The 22295-nt window shown below is 46.2% G+C and overlaps 1 protein-coding gene across 6 annotated transcripts in view; it reads left to right on the top strand.

Annotated features, from left to right (window-relative positions):
* The window catches only part of SLC23A2 (solute carrier family 23 member 2), a 144752-nt gene that overhangs the window by 99051 nt on the left and 23406 nt on the right, over positions 1–22295 (top strand). For all 6 annotated transcript variants that reach the window (XM_035005892.1, XM_035005896.1, XM_035005893.1 and 3 more), the window contains 3 exons: positions 12415–12503; positions 13533–13603; positions 14550–14731. In XM_035005892.1, coding sequence (XP_034861783.1) covers positions 12415–12503; positions 13533–13603; positions 14550–14731 — 342 coding nt within the window. The remainder of the gene's footprint in view (positions 1–12414; positions 12504–13532; positions 13604–14549; positions 14732–22295) is intronic.

Here is a 22295-nt window from a genome sequence, read left to right on the forward strand (position 1 = left end):
TAGCTAGCCAGGGGGCAGCCGGGAGAGACAGAGACAGAGTGAGTGTGTGTTTGTGTAGGGGGGAGCATTGAATGATGAATTCAGCTGTAGCCTGCATTCTGGAGGTCCGTCCTTGCTTTTGATCCTAAAATGGAAAGGAAAACATGGGTGTGCCTGTGTGTCTTGATTAAAGAATATGACTGAATGAATTTGAGCAGCTGCCTTTGGGCCTAGGGAGAGTTGGGGGAGCAGCCCACCCCACGATGTCACCCCCTCGGGTTCCTGGCCCTCCTTGTACTGGGTTAACTCTTGCTCTCCTTCTCTGTGCTGACAGCACTTTTTTCTTGCCTGGGATCCTTGCTTTTAGTGCTGTGGATTCCAACTCTGCAAAGCCTCAAGCTGTTATAGATGCATTCTTTTCAGTAAATGATTGTCCTTTGTATATTTGAGGGTCTGCTGAGCACAGGTGAACTGAGATGGTGAGGTGGGTAAGGGGCGTTTCCCCCTCCCTGCTTGGCTGGTCACTCTGGGGTGTGTTTGCTGCACCTCTATATTCGAGTGTCCCATCTCCCCGTGTCCTCTGCATCTCCCCACCCTTCACCCTTTCCACTAGAGCTCTGACTTCTCTCATTCCTGCTCTTCCCCTTCTTCCACTGGGCCCCAAGGGCCAGGTCTCCCCTCTCCAGTGGAACCACCTCCTGTGCCCTTGGCCCATTTCTTGTAGGTTGAGTGAGAGAAGAGCAGAAATCCCAAGAGTGGCCAGAAATCCCAAGACTGCCTCCCCTGCACACCCCCTCCTCCAATATTTCCAGCAGAGCAAGGCGGGTGGTCAGATCTCAGCATGAGGAGCCGTCCATGGTACTCGGACACCTGGCTCCTACTCAGGATGGGGTGGAGGGTGAGCATCCCAGGGTCTGTTCCAGAGGCTCCCCAAGGCGATGCTGCCGGAGCTGGCCGCTTTGCCGGTGCTGGCTCAGATAAGAGTTGGGATGCACATGTCAGGTATTTAATGTGTATGGTTAATTTGGCAGTGCAGTGATGTTGCTTTAATGGATGAATAAACAGTAAAAGTGAAATATTACTGTTTTAAGGAAAACTAACTTAGGATTGCAACTAATAAAGGTAATTGATATATTTTTGAAAAATCAAGTTGTTAGATATTTTAATGATGAACTGTAATCCCGTGGGCAGTCAGAACCTACAGTACTCAGTGTAAAGCATTAGCTGAGAGCATGTGGCAAATAATGGTTTCTTTTCCCTTCACACATGGGGGAGTGCAGCGAGCACAGAAAGTTAGATGGATGTACTCAGCTCTCTGATCTTGGGCAGATGACCTCCCCAGCTCTGTTTCCTTTTGTGAAAATGAGAGGCGGCTCTTCCAAAGGTGACCTGTAGATGACATTTTGCCATTATTGTGCAAATAGATTATTACAAGCTTCCTAAAGTCCGTCTGAGACGTTGTGGAGTATGAGTCCTATGAAAGATCTTTTAGTTCTGCTGGATGCTAATGTGGACCCTCATTAAAGGCTGTGAATGATCATCTTAACAGACTTGTATATTTACTTCCTGATCATGACAGGATCAAAGAAATAGATAAAGCAGTTGGGGCAGCAGGGATGGCCAGAGTGGGACAGTGCAGGCGGGGGGGGGGGGGGGGGCGGCTGATGGAGTCGGGAGCGGGGTGTATTCCCAGTGTCCCAGCTGTAAGGATTGTAGATGGCCTCTGCGTGTGTGTGTTTGCAGTTTAGTGCCCATTTCCTTAGGCTTAGAGCAGAAGGAAGAGTTTCATGTTCAGCTTTCATGATTTCTAGGACCTATTGTCAGACCGTGTGGTGTCTTGAGTTCTGTACATGTCTTTGCCTATTTCCCCCCATGTGCTGAGTACCCAGTGCTCCATTGCACTGGATGCAGTGGCTGCATGGGCCCTTCACTTTGAGAAAGCCGGGAGGACCACAGGTCTAAAGCAGAAGACGGAGGAAAGTGTCAACGTCCCTGACCGGGCTGTGACCAGGTTGTCCCTCCTCCTCATTTCACACAGGCACCCTGGTGAAGAGTGGTGCGCTGTTCCTGGAAACCGGTTTCATGCTATTAAAATAACCAAAATTGGTTGGGAACCAGTGGAGGTGAAGCAGATGCGCGCCTTTGCATGAGCTCCAGTGCCAGCTTTAGGGTGCCACGCAGGGAAGGCTCCTTTGGGGGCGTGTCGCCCCAGGCGGGGCTGGCTGAGGCCACTGCATGTGTGCTGCAGACCCTCCTCCGAGTTTCCCTGTACACCTCCCCGTGCAGGGAGTGCTTTCCTTGCCTCCGGGGACCATGACTGTTTGGAAGTGCCGGTCGTGGGTCTCAGCACCTGACGCCAGGTGACTCCTGTGGCTTGAGTGCTTCCCAGAGCCTCTGCCTGCTGGGGGCGGCATTCCGCTGCCTCCCTCCTCCCCACCCTGCCTTTTCCTTCTTCCTCCTGCCCTTTGACCTTGACCCCTTGCACTTCGCTTTCGACAAGGCCTTCATTGTTGAGTTCCCTCAGGTGGGGTTTCAACAGTTCTCATTTTGGTTAGTTTGTGATGTCAATCCCGGGAACTCCTCAGGCTTGTTCCAAGAATTAATGCAGAGCTTTGAAATCCCGAGAGATCAGGGCAAGTTTGTTCAGATCCGCACCCCCCCCCCCCCCCATGTTAGCCAGCTGGCCGCGCTCAGCTGATGCATCACCTTGGCTGCTGCCGCCTCCTAAAACAGAGGCCAAGTCTCGGTACGGCGCTGAGCTTCCCAGAGTCCTCACCCCTCACCCCGGGTGTCACTGCAGAGCTGGGGGTGAAGGAGGACCCTTGAACCCTGCCCCTCACGTGCCACACCGACCTACCCCGAGGTGTGGCAGGTGCTGTGTTTCGGGGTTACCTCAAGAGGCGCCTGGGGCAGAAGACTGGGAGGCCTCACTCTGAGCTTTCCCACAAAAGAAGACTGCAGGTGGACTGGCCCCTTCCCAGAGGAGCCCCTCCAGTCCTTCACAGGCCTGCTGCAGGCATGCAGAGCCTTTCTTTGCTGAGAAATGGTAGGGACTGGGTCAAGAGCATCCTACTAACTGGTGCAGCAGCCTGTTCTTTAACCAGATTGTCTGTCCTGAAGAGGGCGCTGCCCTGTCTCTCACCTCCCTGAGTTCTTGGGGCCTGTATATGATATGTGCTCACTGAGTGCAGGGGTGGCCGCAGGATACCTCCAGCTCTCAGGTCTGGGGCTTGGAACTCTTAACTGTTCATAAAACTTACAGGGGTGGAGCGAAGCAGTGATTAGATTGGGGATGGCAGGGGATTGGGATGTCTCCCGCATTGTTTCCATATATGTATTTGTGGTGTACGTGCAGTTTTTTGAACCACTTGAAAGTAAAGCTGTAGATAGCATGCCAGCTCATCCATAAACACTCTCCTAGGACTGAGGGTCCCCTGTGTGACCATTTACCACACCCAAGAGCACTGTCGTTCCACTGTACCATCTAAAATGCAGGCTATTTAATTTCTCAGGTTGTCCCTAAAATATCTTCCATATCTCCCTGATCCCAGATGCAGTTCAGGTCATGTGGCACATTTGTTTATTGTGTCTCTCTGGTCTCTTATAATAAGCTGTCCTCCCATTTTTCCTCCATAGGGTTGTCTTCCTAAAGCACCCAGGCCAGTTGTCTGTTGAGCATCCAGTGGTCTGAATTTGTTGGATTGTGTCTTTGAGGTGGTATTTGATTTTTTACACAATCCCCCTTCTGTATTGTAAACTGGGGGATGGGGCCAGAGGCATGGTTGATTCAGGGTGAACATGTTTGCCAAAATGACTGTGCGGGTGACAGTCATATTCTGTCACGTGAAGCAGGCATGTAGTAGCAGGTTGCAGGGTTTTCCCCTAAATAAAAAAAAATGACTATCCATTTAATTCAAATTTTGGGTAGCAGGTTACAGAACTGGGAGCCAATGAGAACTTGAAGGTAATGACCTTGGAGGGAGCTTTGCCTCGGTCCCCTAGCCAGCTGTATTGGGGAGCTTTGGCCTCAGAGCAGGCCTCACTCCTGTTCCGCTGTTTTCCAGTCTTGTGACTTTGGACAAGCTGCCTCGTCTCTCAAAGCCCCCTTCCCTCATCTGTAAAATGGTAATTAATAATGGTGAAATTGTTAGCTTCAAATGAGATAATGCCTGGAACCTGTCCACACCTGCCTGTTTGCTTTCATTATTTTAGTGGGCCTTTTGGAAGGGGAAGGAGGCAGGCGGGTACAGGTAAGGTGGGAGGTGGGGGTGGGGTGCAGTGGGCAAGGGCTAGGCTGTCTGGCTGAGCAGCATGTCCTTGATGCATATAGCAGTTGGTTGAGTGCACTCCTCGGCCACACGACCAGCATCCGCTGGCCAGGATGGGCCCCTGAATCTGTCTCAGGCCATCAGAAAATGGTTAGGGCACTTCATCCACTCCCCCTGCGCCCTGGGCACCTGCCACCTCTCCGCTGAGGCTGCCCTAGTTTAGCTCCTTCAACACTGGCTTTTCCAGGTGATTTCCCCTTCAGTTGACATGCTGTTTCTCTGTGAGGATTTCCGATGCTCCCAGAATCTAGGAGGCAGGCAGAATCCTCTTAGTACATGTGGGGTTAACAAGTTCAGTTCTCCACCGAAGTGTTTTAGGCTAACAGACTCTTGACTGGAAGTAGTTGATACTATCATGCTTCGCAAAGAGAAGGTATCAAAATTGTATCCAACTAGCCCTCCTAAATTCCTGCGCTCTGTCTGGACAAAGCCTCGGGCTGTGAGCTGTGGCTTGGGAGGGATGCTAGTTGGCTGCTTCCCACCAAGGAGCTCCAGGACTCTGTAATTGGAAGTGCTGACTGGAGTAGTTCATCTGATTTTGGCATTTGCCTGTGAAACAAGAATAGCGTAAACTTTGAAGATAAAAGGTCACACTTGCCTTTAGTGAGGAATTTTTTTTAATCAACTCAATGGATTAGAGATTCAAATGCATAGAATCATATATATATATAGTTACATAAGTATTAGAATGAAACAAGGGTAAATTCCTTTATAACCTAGAAGTAGGGAAAGACTTTTATATTAGGACTCAAGCCCCAGAAACAAAAGGATAATAAATTTGATGACATTAAATATAAAAATTTTTAAACTTTACTTTGTAAAAATATACCATAAAAATGGCAGACTGGAGAAAATATTTGTAATATATCACAGATAAAGTCCAACATCTCTAATATAGAAAGAACTTTTATTTTTTTATTATTTTTTTTTATTTTTTTAAAGATTTTATTTATTTATTTGAGACAGAGAGAATGAGAGACAGAGAGCATGAGAGGGAGGAGGGTCAGAGGGAGAAGCAGACTCCCCGCCGAGCAGGGAGCCCGATGCGGGACTCGATCCCGGGACTCCAGGATCATGACCTGAGCCGAAGGCAGTCGCTTAACCAACTGAGCCACCCAGGCGCCCTAGAAAGAACTTTTAAAGGTCAAAGTATTTTTTAAGAGATACCAAAAATTATGTAGGCAGAAGACATGAACAGATCACAGAAAAGTCCTTCTCTGTATGTAAGAATAAGTCAGTTTATAATAATAACAGAATATAAACTAAAACTACCCTGAGATACCACTTCTCACCTTTGTCAGATTCACAAAAAATAAAAATTTTGATGAGCCACTCTGATGGCAAGACTATAGGAGAACAGGCATTCTTATACATTGCTGTCAGGAGTGAAAATAGTTCAACTCTTATAAAGCAGAATTTTACAATATCTAGAGTACGTATGCATTTACCATTTGATCCAGCAATCCCACTTGTAGAAATTTACTCTGAAGATAGACTCCCACAAGTGCAAAACAAGGCCCAAAAGTTACTTATTGCTATATCATTTGTAATGGCAAAATATTTAACAACTCAAATGCTTGTCTGTAGGAGACTGGCAGCTGTTTGTACATTGCACAGTATAGTCCCATGCAGCCCTGAGAAAGAATGGGGAAGATCTCTGTGATCTGGTATAGAGTAAGTTCCAGGATATGTAGAAAAAAGTTGTAAAAAAGTGTGAGTGCATGCATGAAGGAATAAGGGTAAGTTAGGAATTAAGGAAAGTGGTTAACTATAGGGAGTAGCTAGGAATGGGGCGGAGGGGATGGGATGGGAGTGAGACTTTCCTGGTATATCTCTCTATATAGTTTGATTTTTTTTTTTTTAAGATTTTATTTATTTATTTGTCAGAAAGAGAGAGCACAAGCAGCAGGCAGAGGGAGAAGCAGGCTCCCCACCAAGCAGGGAGCCTGATGTGGGACTTGACCTGGGATCATGACCTGAGCCGAAGGCAGATGCTTAACCAACTGAGCCACCCACACGCCCCTATATGGTTTGATTTTTAAACTGTACAAATGTTCAGCATACTCAAAACAAATCTAAATGGATGAAGAAAAGCAAATCCTAAAATTGAATTACAGAAACATGTGAGCCTAACTATATGTCAAATTGCTAACCACAAAGAAAAGAATTCATTCACAGACTTCAGAACACAGTACTTTATATGCCCTGAATGGGATGTATTTTAAGGACAAAGTAGAAATCTTAATAGTCTTTTTTTTTTTAAGAGTTTATTTATTTATTTGACAGAGCGCACACAAGCAGGTGGAGAAGCAGGCTCCCCGCTAAACAGGGAGCCTGACTCGGGGTTCAATTCCAGGACCCTGAGATCATGATCTGAGCTGAAGGCAGACGCTTAACCAAATGAGCCACCCAGGTGCCCCCAAATCTTAATAGTCTTAATAATTTTAGTAGTCTTGTTAGTAGTGATTTTGGTTATAGGATAAAGCAAATGAATAGTATGTTGATGATGATGAAAATCAGGGCACTCAGTATAGAAAAAGGAGAGATACAAGTATGGAAAGAAAGGTAATCCAGGGGTACTGGGCTGAACTACAGGTGTCATTGTGACCCCACGATTCAAAAATGAATCCTAGCTCTGTTCACTAACTAAATGCCACATCAGTAACTGAGCCCACCTGGTGTTCCATCTTGGTTTCTAAATCCAATTCTCCATTAAAATGAACTGGACTTCCTGGAGTAGTAGTTGACTCCAGGGCTAGGACTGAGAAAAGTGCATGTTGACCCTGGAGCATTTTGTGCCGGAAAGCAAAGACCTGCTCAAAGAATAAAGGGGGGGGGGGGGGGGGGTCATGTCATAAAGAAGGAGAACTTGCTTGAACAGGCTGCTTTGGGCAAGTTTTGGACAGTTTATTAAGAAGAATAGTCATAGAAGTGAATTACAAAACTAAATAAAAAAGGAATTCATGCATCTACAGTGATGTTCAAAAAAGAAAAAGAGGGAGATAAAGTTGAACAAAAGGGCAAGCTCTTCTTTACAAAAGGCCACTAATTAAATGTGGATAGAATGATCAAATGGAAAAATACAGTTTTTAAACCTACTATGTAAGAAATGTTAATAAGCTAGTGGGACTATAATATTCACGTAGTCTAAGAATCACCCTATAGATAATTTATTAATTACAAAAGGAAAAAGGTCCTTTTTATATGGAGAGTTCCAGCAGTCACTGCCCTAACCGAGCTTTCCCACCTCTTGGGACAACCGGGCAGGCCTCCTTCCTGATGGGATGCTCTAAGAAGTGCATGACACCTGAGCAGTGTTGTTGCCAGAAGTGTTTAGCCTGGGTCTAAACATGACACAAGACAACCAAATGCAATATAGGAACTCTTGATTGGATTTGGGGGAGCAGGAGTAGATATGAGCACTTTTATAAATAATTCAATAAATTTAAATATGGCCTGAATAGTAGATAACGTTAAATTAATGTCATCCTTGGGTATGATATGGGAGAGTGATGATGTAGGAGGGTGTGTTTATTCTTAGGAGATTCAGGCTACTTTCTAGATAGTTCAGCTGATAGAACATACATATGGGAAACAATCGGAAAATGTTACCAATTAAGAGTTTCCTTTGACAAACTGTGTTTTGCTTTTCCTTAAGGGAATTAGGATACACATTCCTGATGGCAGATTCAATTTTAAAACTATAGCTCCTTGAAATGAAATCTGTTCTATGTTTCTTAAGAGATTATTTTAAAATTGTGCTGCCATTTAGACTCAAGTATATATTTATTTGACAGCGAAAAGTTTTGCATGAACTGAATTGTTTTCTTGGTAGATCGAGGAAGCCAGGCACGCAGTGCACTTTCTGTGTTGACGAACTGTTTGTTTTACTCATTTTCATTAAATGATTCAGTTCTGGGGAGATAACATTTCCTACCTTCAGGTGCTGCTTGTAGGAGCCCACCCACCCTTTTAAACTTTTTAAAGACATTTCTCCCAATGATACCAGGGAGGATTGCTAGCCCCCGGGACCTGGGGGAGTTGTCTGGTTTTGTCTGGAAAATTCATGCACATTTGACTCTGTGTCCTCTCTACCCAGTGCTTTTAATCTTTACCCCCGACCCCCCAAAAAAAGTCCTTTCCCTGATTTGCAGTTAAAATCAACATGGCAGAAAGACTTCTTATTTCTAGTCTAATAAAATTCTTCTTGAAGAATAGCATTTGTAAATAGTGCCTTTAATTCATTCATTAATTGCTAAGTGGAAGTTGGTGCCGGGGACACAGTGGTGATGGGTGAACGGCCCAGCGTCCGGCAGGGCAGTTCTGGCCCCGTGGGGCGAGGGGCAGGTCCACATGCCGGGAACTGGGCACAGATGGCTCAGGTGCTACCAAGGGAGCCCGTAGAGGCCGAGGTGCGCGCGCAGACCTGCCCTGGGCTGGCCGGTCACTGGAGCCGACACGGCAGCATGAGCAGCAGAGACTCACCAACCACGGAGTCAGGCCACAGCCTGTCGGAGTGCCTGCAGAGGATGTTTTGGGGTTAAGGTCACCTTCCCCAGTTCCCCCAAAGCGGTCCTTTCTGAGCAGGATTGCCCTTGCCTCCTGACCCAGGGTGGGGCGTTTGCCCTTGGGCCGCCCTGACCTTCACTTTATTGGCCCCCACCCACAGTCAGGTCCCTGCTGTTCTTGGAGGATTCCTGGGGCTACTGTGTGGCTCTGGTTTGTGCCTGCTCTTCTCTCTGCCTGGACTCTTCTTCGTAGCCCCTCCCATGTGCGGTGAAGTGCTTCTGGCCCTTTAGTTTAGGTCGGGGACTGCTCCTACAGACGTCCCCGGCTTCATGTGTGGCCCTGACTAGCTGTGTCCTTCACATGGCAGAAACTCCACGGCAGCCTGGGGGTCGTTTTTTCCGTCGTCGTAAAAGGGTAAATCCTTTCACTGGCACGGGGGTAGTCTGTCTGTGTGGAGCCTGGTGCCTCAGCTTCACCCAGAAATGATTGTTCGAAATGCAGATTGGAGGCCTTATCCGAGACTCTGATGAACCAGGCCTGGGTGAGATGCAGCACCCCCGGGATCCTAAAGCACCTTCCTGGCAACTTGTAGGGTGACTTGCAGAAATCATGGCCAGAAAGTCCTGAGTTGTAGGGAAACACGTTTTGAATCTGAAGAAGGAGATCCTGGAGTGTTTTCTGGAGGAGGTGGTATTTTCTCTGTGCCTTAAATGAAGAACAAAAATTGAACGTTGAAAGTGAGTTGATGCCTGAGAAGAGCAAAGGCTCAGAGGCAAGAAGCTGGAGTGCAGGTCTGTGAAGGGGCTGGTGAGGAGGAGCCTGGGACCCAGGGCTCTGGTCTCCTGGGTTTGGAGGAGGAAATGGGATGCCTCCAGCAGAGTTTTAAAGAAACTCTGGGCTTAGGTTAGATTTTTCTCCATCCTGAGGCTAGAGCCCGACATGGGAATGTGTCACCATAAAGGTGCCTGTCTGCTCAGATCTCTTCCTCCTAACATCTGGTGACACTATGAACCTTAAAAACTTATTTGCAAAAAACCCACCACCTCTTCCCATGTTTCAGATAATTTCCCTATACCCTGGGGCGGCAAAGTTTTTCTGTAAAGGGACAAGCAGTAAACATTTTGGGCTCTGTGGTCTCTGTCATGACTACTAGACTCCACCATTGTAGCCCCAAAGCCGCTGCAGACAGCGGGCAAATAAATGGGAGTGGCTATGTCCCAGTAAAACCTTCCTCACAAAGACGAGTTGTTTGCCAGATTGGGTTCACGGGCCAGTTTGCCAGCCGTGGTGTAAAGAAAGGCAGTTTGATTCGTTTCTTCCAGCCGTCAGGACAAAGTAAAAGAGCAGGCAGTCCTGCCTGCGTGGGGAGCCCAGGGACCCGAGGTGGTGATGGGTGTGTGACCGAAGTGCAGAGATGAGCCCTGTGCAGACAGACGATCGCTGTCTGCTGGGGAAGGGCTTCAGAAAGCCCCTTCAGCAGCTGAGAATATCTAGTGCTTTATCCTCCTCCATCTTTTTCTCGGAAAATTGGCTTTGTATTTAGGGAAGTTCTTGTTTGATGAAATAATATGCTCTTGTCACAGCTTTCCCTAACAATCTTTTTGTTAAGCCGCTGATTGTCGCTGCCAGTGTGGAGACCACCCTTAACTGCTGGGGCGCTTCTGCTGCTGACTCCCCAGCGGCCGCCGTCCTCCCGCTGGTGCTGCGTGGGGCGGGCATTGTATGTGGGCTGAACTGTGAACGTGTGAGCATCCTGGGAGCCTGGGGCAGCACATGTGGGGATTTTCTATTACCCCCCACTTTCCAAAAGAATGCAGGGTCCTGGTTGCTCGAAATAAGGGAGCTTCTTTGCAGCTGTGTTCTCAGGACCTTTGGTCATGTTTAAGCCATAAAATGTTTGTCCTGACAGGTGTCCAGGTGATGGTCAGGTCCAGACGAGGTCAGGAATAGTTCATGTCCCCGGGAGTGGAACCCAGAGCCAGTCTTCACTTTCCTGTCCAGCGAGTCAACCAGTGCAGTGCAGTGTCGATTTCACTATTCCTAGGACAGGTCTCTAAATGCAGTCCACATTAAGTGGCCCGGGGATGTGTTGCTGGAAATTTGAAACGATAGTAAAGCCGATGTTATTTGGGCCATTTGAGATGGCATCCATTCTTGATTAGATGTTGACCTCCCTTTGCCCTGTTAGGGCATTTCTGAAAAGTTACCAAATCAAACCGTGTTTTCCTTTAATATACATTCCTGCTTCAGGTGACCTTCACTCCCACTTTTGATGGTCCTGTGCTCTGGGCCCCTCCAACAGGTAATTATAGATGGATGGTTGGTGGAGGGCGTGCCCATGTGAGTGACGGCCAGCAACGCATCTGGTCTGTACCGTGCAGCCCACCTCTATACCCTAGAGCTAGCATCCTGCCTACTCTCAGTTGATTTCATTGCATGATTAAAACAGGCAGGAGAACAAGAGAATCTTGAGGCCCATGTCTGGCGCAGAGAGGTGTGTGCCGGCTCTGGGCTTGTAACGTGGCTACGTACCCTTCAGCCAGAGCCACCTTCTCTCAGCCCATTTCCTCTTCCAGTCGGGACAGGACGTGCTGTCAGAGCGCAGAGAGGCACGTGCCGGGTGCCCGTCTGCTGGCCAGGACACTGATACAAGGCTGCTGGGGAGTATTTCAGAATGATCTGGACATCTGGGAGTTCCCTGCCTTGCCAACAGAAGGAGTCATTTTTATATTCCACCCTGAAAATGTTAAAAATAGCAATCAAGTTCTTAAGTTAGCCTGTAAAGCTACCTTCATACAACTGTAGCTGAAGTGCTGTACACATTCAAAAATCTTTTCAATTTCAGTAGCTCAGGTGTTCAAAAAGTCAACATAGAGTATCTAAAATGTAATTGAATGGTGGCGTTTGAGGACTGTAGGCAGGAGATTAAACAGAGTCCACATGCTTTCTGGGTTCTTTAAAAATAAGGTTTGGAACGCTCTCTGAGTATTTTCTATGATTAAGCAGTGTATTATATATGCTGTTGATTTGTAACTTACAGTTTTGTTTTCCTCAATAACTCTAGATCACTAACATGATTATGGCGCTTATCCTCTAGGATTTAGGACAGTTTTTGATTTACAAAATGGAATGACAGGGGGAGATAGATATTTTTTTTCTTTGATAACCAATAAGGATGTGAAATGGAGGAGGAGGAGGGTGGTAAATTGGAAGACACACTGGTGTTTAAGAAGGAGCTCACAAGCTCAGCAGGAAAGCGAGACTCCTGAACGCCCGACATCCCCCACCCCCGAGGGGAAAGGTGGTGATGGCAGGGCCTGGTGTTGGGGTTTGGGCGCTGACCACAGGGCAACCACAGGGCTCCCCTGGGCCCCATGCAGGGCTGTGTGTGGGGAGCAGCAGGAGGGGAGGACAGAGAAGCCGGCGGCCCTCGCCGCATGTGGAGGAGATCTGTGTGGACCGGGGCTCTTTCTCCTGAGCGTGCCTGCAATTACTCATGTGCTGTGTGTCTATGGAAAAGACTGTTAAGCTGTCAAATCGTGAACTACCTCGGTAGTTCCTGATGCCGTGATCATGGTTTTGGTCTCGTTTCTTTTAGGTTACCCCTGTTTCAGGCCAGTGCTTTTGCATTTCTGGCCCCTGCTCGAGCCATCCTGTCTTTAGATAAATGGAAATGTAACACCACAGGTAACTGCAGTTATTTCCACGTACGTCATTGGGGTCCCTTAGCGCAGGTGATAGAAGGGAGGCCTGGATGTGCTGCCCACGGCAGCCTTAAATCCTTTCTGGAATCGGGCACAGAACACACAAACCAACAAACTGCTTAGAACACTCCAGTCTGTGGATCGTGTTTCTGTCTCTCTCTCTCTCCCCACTCGTTCCTCCCTAACCCCAGAGCAAGTAAGGACCAGAAAGGACCTCATTTCTCTATGCTAATGAAATTGATAAATACGGGAATGGACTAGAACAACATTTGTGCTATTTTTCTGCCTCTTTCTTTCAGTGGACTTTATGAACCACCAGTAATCACTCTCTTTGCTGCATCAGCATCCCTTCTCTGAACCATCTCTGCTTTTGAAGGATCTGGCTGCTTTGGTTTTCTGCAAATGACTTTTACTCCCCCCCCCCAACCCCCGCCCATTTAGTGATCACAGAGATCCTTAAATAACCCGATAAGGTCAGGAAAAAATCAGATAGGGGGTTTGAGAAAATCAGATAGACCTGTTGTACTCTCAAAATACTGTTACACTTTTCGGTTCTAGGAGCAAAGTTTTCCAACCTTCGTTTCCTTCCTTGCTCCTAGGAGTTAGTTTGTGACCACTGATTTGATTTAGGAACTGGAAAAGGCCCTCTGTTTTCTCTAGGTTTTAAAAACCTCAATCAGCAACCTTGCTCTCAGGCATTTCAGTTAGCTTAGCTGCTTGCAAAGGTTGGTCTTTGTGTGAGTCTGGCACTAGCAATGTGCATCCCCAGTTCAGTCAGCTTTTGACACACTGGGAGCTCTCAGTCGATGAATAAATTTGGTTACATTAGCACTGGGGATTCCACCTTTCAGTATGGTAAGCCATACTGTTGTAACTTGAATTTTAGGGATGGGTATTTTATACAAATATACTTAAAATAGGGAAGAAATTTCTCCTTACAAAGAGTAAAATGAATATATCCTGTGAAACATCAGTGTCACTCCAAAAAAATTTCTCTGTTTTTGTTTTCAAGATGTTTCAGTGTCCAATGGAACCACAGAGCTGCTACACACAGAGCACATCTGGTACCCCCGGATACGTGAGGTAAAAGATGAGCATTGTCTGCTTGGGACTTCTTTGTGTTTCTTCCCTGCTTGCTTCACTGTTGGCTGTGCCCAAGAAATTGTATTTACTTGCGCTAAGCCCTCCTTTTCCTTTTCGACTTCTGACATGTTTATTTGTGTTGTGAAACTAAACTTAGATTGACATCACCGTAAGTAAAGCATGCAGAAATGCTTTGTGCAACCAGACAGTGTTGTTTCTTGCCCTTCATCTCCTCCCCCCCCCCCCCCGGGCATAGACCAGACTTACACCCTCCAGCATAACTGGCCCGTTACCAGCTCCCTTGTAAGGAGCGACAGAGTCTGGCCTATGGGCAGCAGAACTCTTCATTCCTGCCTGCGTTTGCCCATGTGTGTGGGAAGAATTAAAGCTACTTGTCTGCTCTGGTGCACTTGAACAGAACAGGGCACTGGAGTCCTCAGCCGTGAAGAATGGCTGACCGTTTATCCAGATCTTCCCAGACCTGGAAGATCTTTCACCATTAGTTCAGAATGGGCGCAGATACAGCCGTTCGCCACAGTAGAAGCGTTCCTTTAGAATTTGTGTCAATAGCACTTCCTTCTAAATGTCCCTCAGGGACTCACTCTAGAATCTGTGATGGAGTGTTCCTCTGAGGCTGGCTTTGAATGTCCTGTGTCTTGAGCGGGAATGATAAATCTCTCCCTTACCTGTGGAGAGGAAGGTTGGCTGTGCATCCGTCGGTGCCCATTTCTCTAACGCTCCTATGTCAACCATGTCGTTCATAGGTTGGCTAGACACCCCACTCACCCGCTGGTTTCTTTTGAGGCCTTGGGAATTTTCCAGCTGTGTCATGCCTGTTAGGTAGTAATTCGTTGCTTGGCAGAACTGTCCGGTGTGGTTGCAGGTGACATTTGGAGTCTACGATCTACTAAGCTCACTCTCCTGTCTGTGCCCTCTCTCGCTCCAGATCCAGGGTGCCATCATCATGTCCTCACTGATAGAAGTGGTCATCGGCCTCCTCGGCCTGCCCGGGGCTCTGCTGAAATACATCGGGCCCCTGACCATTACGCCCACGGTGGCCCTCATCGGGCTGTCTGGCTTCCAGGCGGCAGGAGAGAGAGCGGGGAAGCACTGGGGCATCGCCATGCTGTGAGTGCTCTAGACCACTTAGCATGCACCTTCCCTTCCCACACCTAGCGGCAGCCTCGTGGCGTATTTTGAGCATTTACACAGACCTTAGGAGATAGGTTTTTTGTTTTGTTTTAAGTAAGAATAATCTGACAGTTTAAACTTGACTTGTTTCTTGCCAGAAAGTTATTGAAGGGTTTAAGACCCAGAGGTTGGGAAGTGACATGCAGTCAAGGTATTCCAAAGACCTGTTTGGCAGTGATGTGTAGAGGGAGGGTTGTAAGGTTTCACGCTTTAGGAAGGGGGTGTGAGATGGTGATGCCATTAGTTTTTAACTTCTGAGGTCATGCCAAATCTCTTGCACGTGAGTGGAGATACCAAGAAGCCAATCCTTTAGATGAGAATCAAAGAAACCTTCCAGGTTGGCAGGAGACAGGACGCTGCAGGAGGGTGTGTTGGCACTGAAGGAGACCTGACTCCCCAGGCTCCTGTCAACACCTGCGGGGAGGCCGTGGCCCCTGCTGGAGTCCTGCCAGTCATGGCTGGTCCTTCCGCGTGGAAGTGCAAGTCAGTTAAAGATGTCATTTACCCCTCGATGTGTTGTCAGTAAAGACATCCGGGACTTTGATAATATTATAAGATTGATTATTAGAGCCATAGAACTCTGTATACCACAAATAGAACCCGCATTTGTTTTGTGTGCCTGGAGAGCACATGTAAGAGTTGATATTGTCATAGGGAAATGGTGCAAAACCTGGAATTTTGCCAACCAGTGAAATTTCTAAAATAAATAATAGAAGGCAATTCCCAGTTGTTTTTGTCTTATGAAGTCTTCTGTCATTATTAAACAGCATGTGGCACTTCTTGAGCCTCTGCATTAGTAGTGCTTTACCAAACACTCGTATACATCATAAGTTAAGGTAAGTACCAGTGTTATCCCCATTTAACAGCAAAAGAAGCAGAGGAACAAGATGCAAAGTTCGTTGCCTAGGCTCACACAGCTAGTAAGTGGCTGGGATGGTTTTCAGAACCCAAATAGTCTGACCAGAATTTACCCTGTAACACTTAATCCTGCCTCTCTGTGTTGGAATCAGTAAAGCGCATCCTTGCGAAATTATAATCCATCTGTCCTTACAAATTAAGGTATGTGAAAATGTCCAGGATTGTTCTTAATTTTCTCATTTCACTGAAGGTTGGTCAGTATTGCCCACACCAGCATGGGTGTGGAGAAGGGCACGGAAGAATGTTCAGTGAAATGCAGTAAGTTCTAAGAAGGAGAAGATGTAATTACCATCAGACAGTAAAATTAAAAACCAATAGCGAGAGGGTGAGCAAAACCCCAGACCGCTTAAAAGCTGGAAAGCACTGTTATAAATCACTCCTAGTCAGAGGGGAAATTGAAACTTCACAATTACTGATAATTTAGAAGATGATGGTGAGAACCGACCAGTCCCATAGAGTAGTCAGAATTGTTCTCAAAAAAACGCACCATCTTGGGGCACCTGGGTGGCTCCTTCAGTTAAGTCTGCTCATCCATCTCCCTCTGCTCTCCCTTCACCACTCTCTCACTCTCGCAAATAAATTAAAAAATCTTTTTAAAAAACCCGCACAATCTTAAAGGCAAAGTACATGAAGAGCTTATCTCTAGAAACTAGAAAAATAGGACAAAAATGAACCTAACGGAGGCAGGGGACCAAAAATTAATACCGATACAAAAATGGGGAAGAAATAGAAGTGAAAAATCCCAACATTGGTTCTTTGGAAAATAACATGTGGACACAATTCTGGCAAGGCTAACTGAGCAGAGAAGGGAGTGAATGCACAAATGGAGGATAAAGCCTTAGGTCCAGGGAGGAAGAGTTCTAGCTATGCTCCCTGTCCCCACCTTTAAAAACAACAGCAAATCAGTAAAATGGGTGGTTTCCAGAAAAGCATAAAAACCAAAACAGACTTCTCCTCACCCTGATCGCTAAATGTCGGGGTTCCTCAGAACATGGTTCTGGACCGCCTCCCTGCCAAATGCTTTTTCCCTGGGGGACCCTGTCTAGGACGACCCCAGCAAGCCTCTGTTATGCTGGTGACTTCCATAGAAGCCTGCAGCCCAGACCTCTGGACACCAGACTTAAACTCTAAGCCCCAGCCTGCACCCTCCAGGTGTTGTGACACAGGACACCTCAAACTTCACAGGGAGAAAGTGTCAAGCTTTTGACTCCCTCCCTCCCCAAACCAGTACCCCCTCCTGCCATCTTGCTCTCAGCCAGGGCCACGACACACACCCAGCTGATGAAGCCAGAAGCCCTGCAGTTGTCCCTGATCCTTTGCTTTCTCTCTTTCCCCACGTGCATACCATCTTTCTGCCTCACCTCCCTGGCCAATCCCACCACTCGACAGTCCTCACCCTTGGTCATTGCTTCCAAACTGGTCTTCAGCTTCTCTCCTGCTCCCTTCCTGCCCTGTGAAGTGCTTGGCCACTCTCTGCTCCGTTCTCTTCCTTTTGAAACTCTAATTGGACACAAGCTAGAATTTCGGAAGCTTTACAGGTCTTTTTGTTGTCTGTGTCTGAAACCTCCCTCACTGTCCCTCGTTCTATTTACATCTTGCGCCTGGGCACTTGGGGCCTTTTCACTCCGGAATCTCAGGTGTTTGGGGGGTGGGGTGGTAAATGATCTTGAATTATTTCATGGATGCCTTCCTCCCCTCCGTTCCTGCTTGTCCCTTTCTGGAACTTTTAGAATGTTGGACCTCCCAAACCCTTCCTCTGCTTTCCATTTCTTCATTTTTTTTCTCTATTCATGAGAAAATTCCTCGGTTGTATCTGTGCATCCACTGTCAAGCTTTTCCCTTCTGCTCTCATGTTTTTTAGTTTCTAGCCAGCTTCTTTTGTACGTGGGATGCCAGCTCTGCAAGGCCTTGCTCAGCGCTGGTCCCCATGGCACCTCCAGCGCCTGGCCCACCACCTGTCACAGAGCAGGTGTTGAGTAAGCACCTCGTAATAAGAAAGGGGAGGACTGGGGCTTGTGAGTACACCCCTGACCACAGAAGAGGCAAGAATGCTGTCAAAGGATTTTATCCCTAAAAAACTTTCTGGGCTCCAGTGGTTAGTATATTATATTTCAAGGAAGGGCAAATTCCTACACTGGTTAAGTGGTTCTGGCACTTTGAGAAACCAGGGAAACTTCCCAGCCAGTTTTATCTAAATGGCAGATTCTGACAGAGCTAATACCAAAGGGACGGCCTGGATCAACATTTTCTTTCCTCCCTAGAGTTGGTGTCAAGCCCCAAGCTTAGTTCAGATATGTTTAGGTAGTAGCGTGCTAAAGCTCAGCATCTTTCTGTACTTTAAGTCTCCTTGTGATCTTTTAAAATGCTAGTGTGCAGAAGACTCTTTTCAGAAAAAGGCCTTAGTATCCAGCTCTGCACACACAATTTATTTTTTTAGTGCAATATCTAGTAACATATCTTGGAAGAATGTTCTTTGGAACATGGCTTGGGAAAATGATGCTATAGGTAATAATAAAAAAGCCAACACATTATGTGTGTCATTTTAGGAGCTCAAGGATGATTAAATACTAGAAAAAAAAATTTTTAAGATTTTATTTATTTGTCAGAGAGCGAGAGCACAAGCAGGGGGAGCAGGAGGCAGAGGGAGAAGCAGGCTTCCCGCCGAGCAGGAAGCCCGATGGCAGGGCTCCATCCCAGGACCCCGGGATCGTGACCTGAGCCGAAGGCAGACGCTTAACGACTGAGCCACCCAGGTGTCCCTAGAAAATTAATAAAATTCATTATAGGCCCATGGTGGATTTAATAATAAAAAACCATGGTGACAATCAAATTCAGTCTGTATCTCTGCTGCCAACTGTTAGCAGTATGGGGATAGAAGGATCTTTCATGAATAAGATTTTTAAGTGCCTCATTCTTTAATGGTGAAAGACTTAAATATCAGGCCTGCCTGCTGAAATCAGAAACCATGATAAGCATGTTTATTATTATCGGTATCATTTAAGGTTGTTCTGGATGTGTTAATCAGTGAATAAGAAAATAAAGTAATATGGGTCATTCCCAGAGAACTCAGAGAGAAGGGAATGGTGACTTGCTCTTACAAGAATTAAACCACATTTCCGAACTTAATAAAAATACTGTAGCCCTGGAAGGATAGACATTAGTAGAGCAGAATAGGAGGGATAGAAACAGAACCAAGAAGAAATTAATATTTAGTGTATGATGGCAGTCATATTGGAAATCATTGGGGAATAGAAGAATTATGTGAGAAAAATTAGATGATTTGGAAAAAATTTAGATTCCTGGTTTATATCAAATTACATTTCAGTTGAATTAAAGACTTAAGTATAGAAGGTAAAACAGTAAATGTGCCAGAAGAAAATGTACATAAATATTTGATCATGGGACGGGGAAGTTTTTTTTTTAAGATTATTTATTTTTGCAAGAGAGAGAGAGCAGAGGGAGAAGCAGACTTCCCGCCGAGCAGGAAGCCTGATGCAGGACTCCATCCCAGGACCCTGGGATCATGACCTGAGCTGAAGGCAGACATTTAACCCACTGAGCCACCCAGGGGCCCAGGGGAAGGTCCTTCTTAAAGCAGATATTGAAAAGAGAAAGATTGATAGATTTTACTACCGATGCATTTAAAACTCCTATCAAAACCCACTGAAACTAAATTATAAATGAATCTGGGATGTATTTACAACAAATTCCATTAAAAAGGCTAATGTCCTTAATTTATAGTTTCACTAACTAAAGGAGAGAGTCTTGGTGGAATAATGAATGAAGGATATCATATGAGCAGCCATTTAACCAAATAAAGGGAGTAAAAATAACTAATTAGTGTGTAAAAGAGTTACCCTCCCCAGTTACCACAATGCTGCACAGGGATTTTTTTTTTAAGATTTATTTTAGAGAGAGAGAGAGAATCACAAAGCAGACTCCCCGCTGAGTGTGGAGCCCGACATGTGGCTCGATCCCAGGACCCTGAGATCATGACCTGAGCCAAAATCAAGAGTCAGCCACTTAACTGATGGAGCCACCCAGGCACCTCTTCACAGGGATTTTATTAGCAGTGGGGGTAGTGGTGGTGGATCGGACTGTACCGACATGGGTTCCTAAGTCAACCAAGAGAGGCACAGTTAGGGGCAGGTTCTCAGGGGAGAGGATGAATGGGTGACATTTCCAACTCCAAGCATAGGTCCTAGATGGGACCCGTTTTTCTTGAAAAAACATTTTGATTACTTTTGTACAATTCTCAAACTTATTCAAAGAATAGTAAACCCCCATGTACCATCACCACATACTCAAAGTCTCTTTTCATCTCTATCCCCAAAATATATTAAAATTACAGTCATTTGAAGTTTAACAGTAATTAAACAGGGAAATCTAAAGTATAGTTCCTCCCACTCACTGCCACCCTTCAAAAAAAAAAAGTCTTAATTAACTAGTGAAAAGTTAGTATTTGCCCTGTATACATAAATATGAACACAGTGACGTATGTAGCTTTACCAGGATTATCTGCTTTTCACCCTAACAGTTTTTTGGGCTCTTCTCTCTAAGACCGTGTGTTTAGATCTACTCCATTCTTTGTAAAATTGCACAATGCTAAATAGTATGAAATAGTGTAGAATTTATGAAACCATTCTCCAGTTGATACTCATGCTTGTTGTTTAAAATATTTGCTCTTGTGAGCAATGCTGAAATACATACTCTTAAGTGTAGTGTAAGGAATGAATGTTAAAATAAATGACAATAGTTTTTTAAATTGATGAAATTGGTAGAGATTTAAAAGTGTAAGACTATGGGGCGCCTGCATAGCTCAGTCGGTTAAGCCTCTGACTCCTGATTTCGGCTCAGGTCATGATCTCAGGGTCCTGGGATCCAGCCCCGTTGGGCTCCCTGCTCAGTGGGGACCCTCTCCCTCTGCCCCTCCCCCTGCTCGCTCTCGCTCTCTGTGTCTCTCTCTCTCAAATAAATCTTTAAAAAAAAAAAGTATACGACTGTATTGCAGTGAGTAGCAAATGGATGTTTTTGGTCTCTGGGTGGGATTGTAAACTCATCCAACTTTTATATATTTGGCAGTTTGTATCAGAAGCTTTTTAATAAGAAAAAAAAACTTTATAAGGCATTTACTATTTGGCAGATCCATTCTAGTCCTGGGAACCTGCCGTAAGGAGATGTGTAGACAGGTGCCAGGGAGGGCTGATCTGTCACAGTTGTTTATGCCCCCAGTGTCACACCATATGGAAACTGTGTGACAAGATGTGGTATGTCCATAAGGTGGAATGCTCAGTAGCCAGCCACGAAGGTGCTGTTGCTGAGTTCTATCTGTAGAGGTTGTGGCATTAATAGGGGCTACAAGCTAGTTGGGAAATACACTGTGAAGTCTGATCCCATTTTGGGTCAGATGATGACCTGTTTGTGCTCCAAGGGCAAGGGTAACCTCAGGCAGTCCCGTGTCCCTCTCTAACCCCGGTGCCCTGGACCCGGTGACACCCTGTAAGTATCCAGGGAATGGAAGCTGTTCAGAATCTATAGGCCAGAATGTTACATCGTTGTTACCCAGCTGGGATGATAAGTGATCTTCAGGATTTTGTCTTTTTGCTGATCTGTCTTTTATAATTTTCCTATATTTTAGTGTGCATTGCATTGCTTGCATATTTGTAAGGTAGAAGGCCAGCAAGCCAGTGGTTGGACAGAACCCTGGCCTGAGGACCTGGAGCTGGCTCATCTTTTCCCCTTCTCTGCTTGGCCTAGATGTGTGAGCTCGGGCACAGCTCTCCCTGTGCCCCCACCCGGCCCCGAGCCTCTACTCCTGCCACCTCTCTGTGATGGGACTGCCTGCCCTACCTGCCACACAGGCTGTTTGAGGATAAACATAAATTGGAAGGGGATGGGTTTTAGAGTGGCAGGAAAATGGAGTGTTCATCTGCCTAGTCCATTCCTTCATTTGTGCTGCCAGATTTGGCCTGAGATCTGGGTGTCCTTCCTGGAATTCTCTATGTGCCCCGCCTCCCCTTGTAAACATGCTTTAAAACGTGAACACCACAGTGCAGGCGATGATAGGTGGGTGTTGCCTGAAATAATGATGATAATAGACTTGGGGCCTTTTGGGATCTCATAGTGTTCACTTTGAAATAAATCAGCATTTTTTTGGAACATGAAAATTTTATGTTGATCTAAATTTAAAGTAAACCAGGGGTACCCGGGTGGCTCAGTCATTAAGCGTCTGCCTTCAGCTCAGGTCATGATCCCAAGGTACTGGGATCGAGCCTCTCATTGGGCTACCTGCTTGGTGGGAAGCCTGCTTCTCCCTCTCCCACTCCCCCCCGCTTGTGTTCCCTCTCTTGCTGTGTCTCTGTGAAATAAATAAAATCTTAAAAAAAAAATAAAGTAAACCAGTTTTAGCACCTGTCATTACCATAACATTTTTTTTTTAAGATTTTATTTATTTATTAGAGAGAGAGAATGAGATAGATCATGAGGGTCAGAGGGAGAAGCAGAACTCCCTGCTGAGCAGGGAGCCCGATGCGGGACTCGATCCCAGGACTCCAGGATCATGACCTGAGTCGAAGGCAGTCGC

Source organism: Mirounga leonina, unplaced genomic scaffold (genome assembly GCF_011800145.1).
Source record: "Mirounga leonina isolate KUSES-001 unplaced genomic scaffold, KU_Mleo_1.0 Mir_150, whole genome shotgun sequence".
In the NCBI taxonomy this organism is placed as follows: domain Eukaryota; kingdom Metazoa; phylum Chordata; class Mammalia; order Carnivora; family Phocidae; genus Mirounga; species Mirounga leonina.